This window comes from Leptonotus elevatus, chromosome 7 (genome assembly GCF_054856555.1).
Source record: "Leptonotus elevatus isolate MCC_2025b chromosome 7, RoL_Lele_1.0, whole genome shotgun sequence".
NCBI lineage: Eukaryota > Metazoa > Chordata > Actinopteri > Syngnathiformes > Syngnathidae > Leptonotus > Leptonotus elevatus.
This window is the reverse complement of record NC_141245.1, coordinates 14842743-14855991: the sequence shown is the minus strand read 5'-3', so window position 1 is coordinate 14855991 and position 13249 is coordinate 14842743. Positions and strand designations below refer to the sequence as shown.

The 13249-nt window shown below is 38.5% G+C and overlaps 2 protein-coding genes across 7 annotated transcripts in view; one reads left to right on the top strand and one right to left on the bottom strand.

The window, feature by feature from the left end:
* The first annotated feature begins 919 nt into the window (after nt 1-919).
* Nucleotides 920-6511, top strand: hspa13 (heat shock protein family A (Hsp70) member 13). Its single transcript, XM_086079821.1, has 5 exons — nt 920-1099; nt 1206-1546; nt 1919-2132; nt 2212-2382; nt 3482-6511. The coding sequence occupies exons 1-5, from the start codon at nt 1075-1077 to the stop codon at nt 4042-4044; spliced, it is 1314 nt and encodes a 437-aa protein (XP_085935947.1). The 5' UTR covers nt 920-1074; the 3' UTR covers nt 4045-6511.
* Nucleotides 5291-13249, bottom strand: part of gdpd5b (glycerophosphodiester phosphodiesterase domain containing 5b) — a 41582-nt gene continuing 33623 nt past the window's right edge. The window contains exons 10-18 of one of the 6 annotated variants that reach the window (XR_015095497.1): nt 11841-11991; nt 11498-11719; nt 11266-11423; nt 11055-11202; nt 9099-9181; nt 8340-8354; nt 7548-7660; nt 7189-7432; nt 5291-6169 (exon numbers count right to left, since the gene is read on the bottom strand). Coding sequence is in view for 2 of the 6 variants with exons in the window: in XM_086079819.1 (XP_085935945.1) it covers nt 6078-6169; nt 7548-7660; nt 8340-8354; nt 9099-9181; nt 11055-11202; nt 11266-11423; nt 11498-11719; nt 11841-11991 (982 nt within the window). In the remaining 4 variants the exon portion in view is untranslated. Of the gene's footprint in view, nt 6170-7188; nt 7661-8339; nt 8355-9098; nt 9182-11054; nt 11203-11265; nt 11424-11497; nt 11720-11840; nt 11992-13249 lie in introns of all 6 variants that reach the window. The other 5 variants (XR_015095495.1, XR_015095498.1, XM_086079819.1 and 2 more) reach the window with 5 other exon arrangements.

The window sequence follows — 13249 nt, the reverse complement described above, 5'->3', positions numbered from 1 at the left end:
AAACTATAATATTTCTCAAAATAATAAAAAATATTTTGAATAATTTTTGAATGTATTATTTTGTTGAAATACTGTATTAGAAACATTTTCAATTAAGAAGTATATATATTCACATTTGTTTAGCAACATTAATTGCATAAAAGTATGAACTTTATAAGTAATATACTTCTAATGAATTATTGAATGGTTGATTCTAATAATCCAAAACAATAAAATAACTAAATAATAATAATAATAATAATATACTTGTTTTAAGTAAATATTTTTGATATTTAAAAATTCACCTATGCTTTTTAAATAGTCGTAAAAGTAGTCAAGTTTTTAAATGAAAATAAAGTGTTTTTCCTTAACAAATTTATGTTTTTAAGTGAATAGCTGACCTTGAGCAGGAGGTTTCCTAACTTAAGAGGGAAACGTGTATCGTAGGGTTTTCCTAATAGCAGGAATATGGTTAAACAAATACTTTTAGAAATTGTAAACTTGAAAATATTTATTATTTATTATTTATTATTTATTATTTATTATTTATTATTTATTATTTATTATTTATTATTTATTATTTATTATTTATTATTTATTATTTATTATTTATTATTTATTATTTATTATTTATTATTTACACTGTAACAAATAAAACGAGTCATTTCTTTGAGACGCGCTCCTGGTGGCGGAGTGGTACCGTCGCTTTCCTAAGGTGCAGGTTGGCGTGGGTTCGCTTCCTCCGCCTGGGAGACCATGTTTGTAGGTGTGGGCGTATGTGTCAGTGTGTGAAAGGAAAAAAAATCTTTGAGACGCTTATGTCTCGCACGGTGTTGTGGGAAATGTAGTATAAAATGACAATTACTTTTGGTCATATCTCCGTTGACAGTGCGCCTCTTAGACTACATTACCCAGCATCCTCCACAACACGCATACAACGCTGACGTGTGTGTGATAGGAAGTGTGAATGTCGCATCCACAGACTTATTTGTATCGTCGTTTGGCAAAGCTCAAAGTAACCAGTACCGATTCGGTGTTTTTAACAACAATTTATTGTTATTTCAACGGTGCGTGGATTCGCTAAAGTACGTGACGATGGCAGGAGAAATGTCAATGATTGGTAAGTCGAAAAATAATCACCTCGGATGCCTTCATCTATCTATCTGTTTAATTATTTTAATGAATAGAAGATAGGGTACTAACATTGTGATGTGTATGTACTACAGGTTCTATGATCCTGGCTCTGTTTTTGGCTGGTTATTTGGGCCAGCAGTACCTACCGCCACCCAAGCCCAAAGTGATCGGCCTGGACCTGGGCACTACTTTTTGCTCCGTTGGCGTGTTCCACCCTGGCAGCGGAGAGGTCGAGGTGATAGCAGACGAGGAGGGCAGGATGAGCATCCCTAGCGCCGTCTCCTTCACCAACACGTCAGTGCTTGCGGGGCACGATGCTATTGGCGTGGCCGACAACAACCCCCGCAACACCATCTATGATGCTAAGAGGTTCATTGGGAAGATATTTACTCCGCATTTGCTGGAGCAGGAGAGCAGCCGCTATCCCTTCAAGGTGGGCTGCATACATGACTTTGAGGTCATTGTTCTCTTATGGAAGAGTCAAAATATATATAATAATAAGGGAGGTACACAATTGTTGGCAAAAGTACAAGTCTCTGCCGAATTAGAAGTACAGATCTTGTGTAAATAAAGACTCTGGTTAAAATAGAAGTACTCCTTTACCTAAAAGTATATACTTTGAAATGTGCTTGTGTACAAAAGTAAAACAATATGTTTACTGTCAATTATATACAAGAGAAGGAGAAAAAAATTGTGGTAATAATAATAGAGGTATGCTATTATCTGTGTGATAGATTTTGAATTACTGAGGTGTAGAAACCTTTTAAATTTTTTTGATATGCTTTAAAAAAAAATCTCTTTCCAGGTGATCTCCGACAATGGGAGCGCCGAGTTTGTGATCACCACCAACGTCACATTCACTGTGACTCCCGAGTTCATCGGCTCTCGACTGCTGCTGAAGATGAGGAAAATGGCCGAGCAGCACTTGGGCGTGCCCATCTCCAAAGCCGTCATCTCGGTGCCCGCAGAGTTTGACGACAGGCAGAGGCAGTATACTGTCAAAGCCGCTAACCTCGCTGGTCAGCCATAAAACAACAACAACCTTCATGACTTGATGTGATTCTCACAAATATGACTAACATGACAACTGACTCACAGGCTTGGATATCCTGCGTGTAATTAACGAGCCGACGGCGGCGGCCATGGCGTATGGTCTTCACAAGGTGGACTCTGTCTTCAGCGTTCTGGTGGTGGACCTTGGCGGCGGAACCCTGGACGTGTCTCTGCTCAACAAACAGGGTGGCATGTTCTTCACCAGAGCTATGGCTGGTAAACTGTTCAACTGTTTTTTGTACTTCAGTCCTTAAAAAGGGGGGGTCTACAACCGGCAGCTGTGAAGCCACATTTGGCTCTTTAGTCCCTCTCCTGTGGCTCCCTTTGGATTAATAAAAAAAAAAGGAAGTAGAAATTAATATATTTTAATATATTTATTTTTATATTATAATAACATATTTTTTTTATTAATTAATTATATATATATATATATATATATATATATATATATATATATATATATATATATATATAAATAAAATAATTTTCAAGTTGTCAGAAAAAGAGAGACCAAAGGTAGATGAAGTTTTTAAAAATTACCATAAAATGTCCCAAAATAAAATCGCAATTGTCCACAACCACCCCCCCCAAAAAAATAATAGAAAATGTATTTAAGAAAAAGCAGGAAAGAAAATGTTCAAAAAGTAACCATACTATGGCCCCCCAAAAAATCTTAAAAAGTTACCATAGAATGTCCACAGAATTTCCCAAAATGTCAGAAAATAGCCATAAAATGTCCAACAAAGGGAGAAGAGAGGCAGAAAATTACAATAGTCTGTCCATAAAATTGCCAAGAATGTCAGATTTGACAGAAAATCAAAAAAGTCTAAAAATGTATGAAAGTCATAATTATAAAAAATGGAAAGGTTGGAGCAAATGAATGTGTACGTATTGGATGCTGCTCTCATATTTTTGTGCTAATTAGCTCTTCTTGGGCTCTCAGTACACCAGACACTAACACATTGTTTCCTTCATAACAATCTTCAAATGTTTTGTGACTCCAGACAGATTTTCTAAAATGTATTTGGCCTAAAACGTCTCTTTTGACAGTAAAGGTTGCTGATCCCTGCCTTAAAACTACTAAGTGGAGTTCCGACCTCCGCCAAGGCAAAATAATCTTTAGGTCTGCTGTGCACCAACCTATCACGTACACCATCAGCTGAATGCTAAGATTTGAATGCATGTGGAATAACTTGAATGCTTCAGCATTCCCACAATTAAAAGTAATAACACCCAAGATTTCTGCTCTGCGCTACATATAAATACGGCAAAATAAAATAATAGCTAATTGTGCTCAAACTGTGTATGCCTGCAGGAAACAACAAGCTCGGCGGTCAAGACTTCAGCCAAAGGTTACTCCAATACACCATAGAGCGAGTGCGACAGGAGTTCGGCGTCGTACCCACTCTTAAAGAGGACCTCCATCGTCTCCGCCAGGCAGTGGAGGCGGCCAAGATCAACCTCACCCTCCAACCCAGCGCCACCGTCAGGGTGCCGGTGACCCTGCACGCCCGCGACGACTCGGCCCCGGAGCCGGCGCTCTTCGAGGCCACGATCACGCGCCAACTCTTCGAGGAACTCAACGAGGACATCTTCCAGAAGATCCTGACCCCGGTGGAGACGGTGCTCTCCGAGGGCCACCTGGACAAAAAACAGGTGGATGAGATCGTGCTGGTCGGCGGCTCCACCAGGATTCCGCGGATCCGGAGGCTCATCGCCGAATTCTTCGACAAGGAGCCCAACACGTCGGTGGACCCCGACCTGGCCGTGGTGACGGGAGTGGCGCTGCAGGCGGGCATCATGGGCGGATCGTGGCCGTTACAAGTCAGCGCCATCGAAATCCCCAATAGACACCTTCACAAGACCAACTTCAACTAGTTGAAAAATCCGGGACAGTTCAGAGACCACGTGAATGTATTTCATTTGAGTCGCTGAGAACTAGAGTGACCGAACTGTTTTTGTCATTTTGCAGCGCAATAGCGGTCGGAATCTAAACATCTGTCAAATCTATCATGAATAACATTCACTTAAACTAACATTAGCGCGCAAGCTCGGCAATAATGCACATTGTCCCATTGGAATTGGAATTCGGATATTTAATCTGAAAAGATGATTTAAAAATAACCAGAATGTAGTCGGCCAACTCTAGTTCTCACTTGCTCAACAACACACGAAGAACCAGACTTGTATTTGTTTCATCGCCAACATTCCATGTCATGCTTGAAGACAAAAAGGCCAAAAAGCACTTTGGACAAACAGGATTGAAGAATCTCAGGAAGTGTATAGACTTTAAGGGTGAACCACAGGGTTGTAGGTTCAAAACCCAATGGGGACTTTGGGAACTATAATGAGGTGCATACACCTCCCACCTCACCTTAATATCAATATAATTTAATAAATTAAAAACTACTCTCTATTTATCATATTGAATCTGTGGTTCTTAGCCTGGGTTCGATCGAACCCCTAAGGTATTTAGTGAGTCAGTCTCTGGGTTTTGCGGAGGTCAAGACAGACCAAATGAATGAATCGTGATGATACTTCCTGCTTGGCCATCATTGGCTGCAAGTAATCTGGTGCGCTCAGAAGTCTTTGCTTTACTGCTTAAATGCAATGTGCCTGTTACGAACACAACTATGATGTGTTCTTGCCAATATATTGTTTAGCCTCAATTAGTCGAATGAATGATTAGGCGGCAGCAGGTCTGCCTGGGTTTGAACCTCGGCTCTGACCTTTCTGGGTTGAGTTTCCGTGTTCTCCTTGTACTTGTTTGTTTTCTCTGGGAAAAAAAAATTGTAAGTATGAGGGGTGGTCTATACGTGCCTTGCGATTGGCTGGCGACCAGTCGAGGGTGCACCGTTTTGGTCAAACTCATCAAAGATTGGTTCCAGTTCGACACAAGAGGACAAGCACTAAGAAAAAAATGGCTTGTGTAGAATTATCAGGCGGTGTAAGTGGCTGATCATAATTTGTGTTTTTGTTGTTGTGTTCGCTTTAAATTCAGGTATTAAACAGACACAGCGTTTTACTTGTACTGAACACTGGGAACTGAGCACAATTACAAATAATCAGAAATATAATCACAGTAATGTGCTATAGTGTCTGGAATGAAAAAGATACGAAACACTTGTAGACTGGACTCCTTAAATTTTATTTAACTTCTGAGGCACAGTACAATTCAATGAGAGAAAATGAACCCATAAGGCAAGATGCCCCCGTTAGTGTTCCTTTAGTTAACTTAACTTAGTTGTATTCACACTTCATATTTTTACAGCAGCAAGTGACATGAAGATGCTTTTGGTTTGTAAACAAGACCCGCCATACGTCGACTGCAGCCTAGTCAAACAAGGTCCATTAATAGTCACATGACTCACATTTGTGGTCGATGTTGGCTTGCAAAACACCTGTTTTTATGTAGCGTATCATCACATGCTCAACACGGCACACAGGCTAAAAAACATACACAAACACACACACAACCAATTATTATACATACTAGAAGTGGTTTAAAAAGAGGAGTAACACTTTTTTTTGTCCTGGTTGTTCAGCTCACATACGTCTTCTATGATCATAACCGTTTCATGCGGACTTCTTTACACAGCATTTACACTGTTACATATTTTTAAATAGAAATCAGGACACAGCAGAGTAAGAGCTGGAAGCATTTTTCATGCTGAAATACATTTTGGTTTAGTGTATACATATTTAAATATTTAAAAAGGCATCAGTGCTTAAAATGGAGGGAACTCCTTTTTGGGAAAGTGATCTTAAAATGAAGAATATGGAATCCTATTAAAAATGACAAACGAGCCAAAGAAATTCCACAGCTTAAAAAGTGCAGAGTCCGATGCGCGTCCAGGAACCGAAGCGTATTCACAAAATGTACACCAAGCAACCGGTAGCTTGTTCCTCCATCATTGGCTCCCACCTCTGTCTGTGTAGTAGTCATAGTCATTGGAGCCGTCTGTGTACGGCTCCTCGCCGCTACCGACGCCATTTCCCACCTCTACAGGAAGCCGAAACACATTCAAGCGACAAATCAGTCAGTGACATTATAGTACAAGGAGGGCCCTGTGTTCAGGACTGACTTAGGATTCTATGATATAAAGTCATAATTGCAGTATTATTTAGAATGAGAACATTTTTTTTAGCTTCTATTTTTATTTCATCTATATGTATTTTTTTAAATTAAAATAAATCAAATTTGAGTTAATAGATCTAAATATTTTTTTGTATATATTTTTTTTATAAAACCAAAATTATTTCTGTCTGTCTGTCAAAATAGATAACACGTAAGGAACATGGGATCACTGTATTGTGTCATTTATATGTATTTGAAAAAATAAAAAAATTAAAATACTTTAATTTTTTAAAGTTTTAAATCAATCTAAGCATTAAAAAAAAGTAAAATAAAACCAAAGTATTTATTTATTTATCTAAGACAAAATATATAACACGTAAGGGACATGGGGTCCAGGGATCACTGTATTGTGTCATTTATTTTAATTTTATTTGTATTTTTTTTAAAGTTTTAAATAAAAAAATAAAAAATTTCAATTCTTGTTTAAATAAAACAAAAATATTTATTCATTTATTTATATAAGACAAAAAACACATAAGGGACATGGAGTAGAGGGATCATTGTATTGTGTCATTAATTTTTATTTATTTATTTATATGTATTTTTTAAAATTAAAATAAATAGAAAAGTTTTAAATAAATCTAAACATTTTTTATTTTATTTTTTTAAATAAAACCAAAATATGTATGTATTTATTTATTTATATACGACAAAATATATAATACGTAAGGGACATGGACATGGGGTCACAGTCTTGTGTCATATTTACATGTATTTTTTAAATTAAAATAGATAATTTTTTTAAGCTTTAAATAAATTTTAACATTTTTTACAAATAAAAACAAAATATGTATTTATTTATTTATTTATTTATACAAGACAAAAATATATAACACGTAAGGGACATGGACATGGGGTCCAGGGATCACTGTACTGTGTCTTACCTCGAACCTCCCAAGTATAAGACAGACTGGGGCACATATAAGCTTCCCCAAGCGTGGTGCCCTCCCCAAAGGGAGTTGGAGGGCGGGGGGCAACGTGGAAGGCGGGTTGCATGGAAGGATGGAGGATGTGGAAAAAAGGTGGCAGGTAGCGAGGGAGATGCAGAATTAAAAAGGATGCTTGTGCAGACGATGGGCACGCCACATACGGGATGATGCGCAGGCTGAGGCGACTACTGGGCTTGACCTTTGATGTGATTAAGAGGAGGAAGAGGAGGAGGAAGTTCACAGACACTCAAAGGAGGCGGCATGCTGGGAGAAAGAGGGACGTGCGAGACAAACGAGCGCAAGTTCCTTCTCACCGGAGAAGATGAGCTTCTCCTTCATGACGTTGAGGTCCCGACTGGACCTCCCCACCGCCGCGCTCAGCATGATTTGCTCAGGATTGTAGCTGCGCATGCCACTGGTGCGATACCTGCAAGGAAAGTGAGGAGGAGGAGGAGGGGTCAAAGTGTCATCTTAGAAAACAATGTCACCACTAACTGCTGCCTCTGCTCACACTCTGGACGGCTATGTGGAGATTTGACACCACGGCGGAACGATAGGCGAACGTTGAAGGACATTTTCACACTGACTGACTGAGCACAGATCAGCAAGGTTGTAACATAATGTGGAAAAAAATGAAGGCGTACCTCCTACACTGTATCCATCTTTCAGAATTAAATAACCAAGAAACCTCCAGTTAATTCAACCCGTAAATTTAATATAGTGACTTAATTAAAGAGAGCCAGCCTTCATTTAAGTGTAATTAAGAGAAGTGGCACAGCAGCGGGAAATGCACCCGAGGCAATAGTCCGTCAGTGTCAATCAAAGACACTCAAGGGCCACTTCCCTTATTAGGTGCGTTTCCATACTTCATTTGAGACATTTACAACTTTTGCCGTCAAACCGCAATTTGCGGTAAGTGGGTAAAAGAGGATTAAGACGTGAACTCGAGCAGTGGCAGCAGTAGTTTAGGCGAGAGCCACGGAGAGAGGTGGGACGTATAAATGGACAGATGTGAGAACAAATAACAAAAGAGAGAAATGGCCAAAAAGAAGAGTTGGTTACATGAAAAACCGGGGGGTGTGCAAGTTGCCGGAAAAGAGCGTTACCTGATCATGTGATAGCTGAGAGAAGATGCCAGAATGCAGCAGAGGAGACGAGCATGCAGGCAGGCAGAGGAGAGAGGACAAAAGGAGGAAAAGGACAAAAGAAGGCGGGAGACAAGAGAGGTCAGTTTCCAAGGCGGCACGAGCCACCGAGGAGCAGAGAAGAGCCGCAAAAAGAAATTCACGTCTGACATCATCTGATCTTCTGCCACTGAACATATCGTCAATTAACTGCTGGTGTATAAAACATGACAGAGTTAAAAGAAACACACGATAAAATACGCAATTTTTGGTCATTAAACTGCAAACGTATCCCCTTAAAATGAAATTAAATGATCAGAAATAAGCAAAAATCAATAAATCAACATAAACATCTTTTTTTTTTTTTTTTAACGTTTTTATGTTATGATTAATTTTGTTCAACAACAAATGCACGCATCCCACCAGATATCTTTGGGATTTTTTTGCGCTCTACACTCCAAAACAAAATGTGGACGAACGCATAAAAACAAAACAACAACAACAAAAAACACAAGAAGTTGTTCAACATATCTATGACGGAATAACTACAAAACCCAAAGTATTCTCGAGGGATACAATAAAGATTTCAACATACGAAAGCAATAGGGAGTGGTGGAATTAGTAACATATTGAAAAGGAGTTAATAAGCAGTAAGTGTGAGTGTGAAATTTACACAAGCACGAAAGGGAGACGAACTTCTGTCCAGCATTAAAAGATGATTGTTGACTCAAGTGAACTTACTTTTGTAAAATGAAAATTCCTATGACCACCACAAAGGAAATAAGGTCTGCACACACCCACATCAGGCAGTATTCATCTGGTCTCTGCCGGAATAAAAACACACACTTTACGCACAGTGATCCAACATAGACCTCCACCACCAGGTGACACTGTAGGTAAAGGATCCACCCCCTAAAGGGATCACATGGAAAAAAAAGGATTTAACGTTTGACTAGATAGCTGCAAACCAGGAACTAATCTGTATTTATTTATTTTTCTTAATAACTTGGATTACACATCCATTGGACGACATCTGCCGCTAGGTTTGACTTTGCCAAAACGCAGCAGGACTCCGAGGTCAGGAGATACCATGCAGAGCTCCCATATGGCACGAAACAGGGAGGCCGGACGGATTTGCTGCTCAGGCCGTAAAAACCCAAAGTGGTACTGTGATGGTGCGGCAGGATTCGGGAGGCACACGACTGTTCGATCAGATGTAGTGAGTCTATTTGCATTACTGAGATGGGACTTCAGGAAGGAATACAAAGCAGGAGAAAAGAGAAGAGCGCAGACCCCGACTTGTCAAATTTAGCACAACTGTGACCTATATAGTTAATAGGTCACGAGGAAATGTCTTCGTTTTGTCGATTTTTCTTTGACAGTGATAAGCAAAGTGTGGTAGGCGGGTATGTGAACGGATCAAATTTGATGTTAAAACTGCATAATTTTATAGTGATTAGACTTTAAAAATTATTGTGTATTGTAAGTAGATTTCAACATTAAACAGGGGACGCCAAGTCAAAAATGTCTTTACAATAATGTGCTCTAAGGTGCCCCAACTACTATTAATATTAACTCATTTACTGCCATAAATTCATTAAAAAAAATATTTCAAAAAATTAGGGGCAAGGAGGCTATTAAAATTTTTTCTTGTGATTAATCGCATGACTTTACTAGTTAACTCACAATTAATCACAAATTTTAAATCTGTTCTAAATGTACAATAAAACAATTCTAGGTTTTCATAGTCTTGTTAGCAAAAGAGGGGAAAAAAATGTTTTGTTTTTCGAAAAAAAAAAAAAATAGAAATAGTTCAAAGGAATTTTTGACGTTTATAGCCGTCAATGGCTGTGAATCAATTTAAAAAAAAAAAGAAGAAGAAGAAAAGATTATTACAAAATTCGGGGCGTCAGGCGATTTAAGTTTTTAATCGTAATTATTTGCATGACTTCACTAGCGAACTCACGAATAATCACAAATTTCATATCTGTATCTATAATATTGTTAACTAAAGTGGAACAAATTTTTAACTACGAGAAATAGTTAAATGCATTTTTGACGTTTATAGCCGTCAATGGCAGTGAATGAGTTAATATACAGTGCCTGAGGACTCAGGTAATGACCAATCATGGCTCACCTGTTTTTTTGGGTTTGGTCATGTGACGCCCGCAAGCAAAATGGCCGCCTCTTGAGATGGAATAAAAACAGCTGGATTTTGCTGTTTAATTCATATTCCACAAACACAATACTAATCAAAAGTGGGGCCACATGAGCATATTACTGTACTGTAAAGAAACTTTTCGACCCTTTAACACATTTTTTATTCACTTTATGTGTGTAATATATTTTAATTGAATTATTACATGAAATGTACTGTTTTTTAATTTTCTTATATTTAAGCAAATTGTTAGTGTTGACTTCAGACTGTGCAAAATGCTACAGTGGCTAACATTAAAATGTATTATTATTTAAAAAATAAATAAAACCACTTGGGCCTATGGACCTAATAAGGACAATTTGTACAGAACAAACAATAGATGGATCAATAGCTGATTTTTGGGGGCGTGCCTTCCCAGCTAAAATATGATGGCTCGATCCTTATAAGGATACTGTACCTAGAGTCATTCTTAAAAAAAGAAGAAGAAGGAAACACTTAAAGCTCCAGAGAAAAAAGATGACAATGTATTGTGTCCTTACCAAGAGCCAGATGGGGTAAGGCACCTTTTTGAGGACATGCGGTGCTTCTGACGACACCGCCGACACGTCGCTGCACCACAGCACTGAGTACAGCCAGGGCTCGTTGACCGTGTAGAGGATGAGGCTGATGTTTTTCTGCGACAAGTCCCTGAAAGACATGTTTGTTTTGAAAAAAAAAAATGTGTGTATTAGTATAAGTGTGTCTTCCTACCTGATTTCCTGAGTGCTCGCCTGGTTGTATCTGAGTAGCAGCTTGCCGATGCCCGCCTCTCGGAGGCTTTGAGGACTTTGCTTCTTCAAGGACGTCTGGACCAGCCCGGGTGCAAGTCGTCCTACCTGATCTCTGCCTTCATCTGGAGTCCACATCACCTGTAAACATGGATTCGGTAGAATTATATTCAACTCAAAAAGGAAGAACCTAAAAAAAGGGCAAAAACACCAACCAGACTTTGAGGAACCCCAGATAGCTCCACAGCCTGTAGGGTGTCATTGAGCCAGCTGTGGTAACAAGGGTGCCCCTGAGGGGGTCTCCTGAGCCTGAACACCACAGTGATGTTGTGATAAGAAGCCAACTTTAGTAGCTGCTCAAGACTGCACACACTCTGGTTGGAAATCAGGGTTCTTTCGTGGGACGAGAGGCTGTGCGTCGTCCAGAAGGGGTCAACCTGAAGAACAGTAGCAAAACAATCTTTCTATCATTAAATCCCTCATCAATAGAGACCACAGAGTCGGACCAGCTAATGAATATGAACACACATATCAGCATTTTGAAACTGTGGCCCCGACCTTGAGGAACCACTGTCCTGCGTTGAGCTGCTGCAGATCGGTCCAGTTGAATAGCGCGGCGTCCTCCATCTGCCTGTCGGGGAAAATTTTCGCTATGTCGGTCGTCCTTCGCAGGGTGCGGTCGCGCATCAGGAACGGGATGCCGTCAACACTAAAGTGGCAGATAGGAAATAGGTTATTATAGAGCAAATGAAAAAAACATTATTCTAGATTTCATAGACTGAAGTTTGAACTAAAATTGAACTCATTCACTGCCATAAATTCATAAAAAAAAAAAAAGATTCTTAAAAATTAGGGGCGACAGGGGATTAAAATGTGTAATTATAATTAATCGCATGACATCACAAATTTCTGTTCTAAATGTACTATAAAAAAATCTAGGTTTTTATACTCTGGTTAACAAAAGTGGGAAAAATGTTAAACTAATAGAAATAGTTCAAATTAATTTTTGACGTCTATAGCCGTCAATGGCAGTGAATGAATAAAAAAAGAAAGAAAGAAAACATAATAAAAAATTCGGGGCGTCAGGCGATTAAAGTTTATAATCGTAATTAATTGCATGACTTCACTAACTTGCTGGCTGTTGTTCACCAAAACAGCAGTACCTATTGAAACACTTCATTCACTGCCATAAATTCATAATTTTTTTTTAAAACAAGATTATAAAAAATTAGGGGCAAGAGGCGGTTAATTTTTTTAAATTGTTATTAAATCGCATTACTTCACTAGTTAACTCGCGATTAATCACAAATTTCATATCTGTTCTAAATGTACAATAAAAAAAATTCTAGGTTTTCATACTCTTGTTAACAAAAATGGGAAAAATGTTAAACTAATAGAAATAGTTCAAAGGAATTTTTGACGTCTATAGCCGTCAATGGCAGTGAATGAGTTAACAGTATCTTTCCTGCAATGTATTATGCCAGGGGTGTCCAAACTTTTTTCTTCAAAGGGCCACATACAGAAAAATCAAAGGATGCAAGGGCCACTTTGTTTTTACTTGAATCTATAAAGTCAATCAAGCAATTATGTATTGTTCATATATTACAGTGTTTTTGGAAAAACTGCTTTCTATAAGGCAAATAGTTTAGGATTTTACAAGACTTTGGGGTGGTGGAGATCCTGTAATCCATCAGATAATATAACTGAACAAAAGCCATTTTTACATTCAGAACAAAAACTGGAACAAGATTTGTTTCATTGTTAAAGCAGTTGCTTGGGAATACTTTCAAAGTTTGAACCTTGGCATTGCTTGTAAGTATTAACGACCTTTATTCACCTGAGGGTTATGAAGAGAATTGTTGTGACCTGATTCATTGTAAATAATGTATTTTCATATTTAGAACAGCTCGACAGTATATACAACACATTTATTAGTAGATGCTATTTTTAGCTGTGTGCGGCACTTA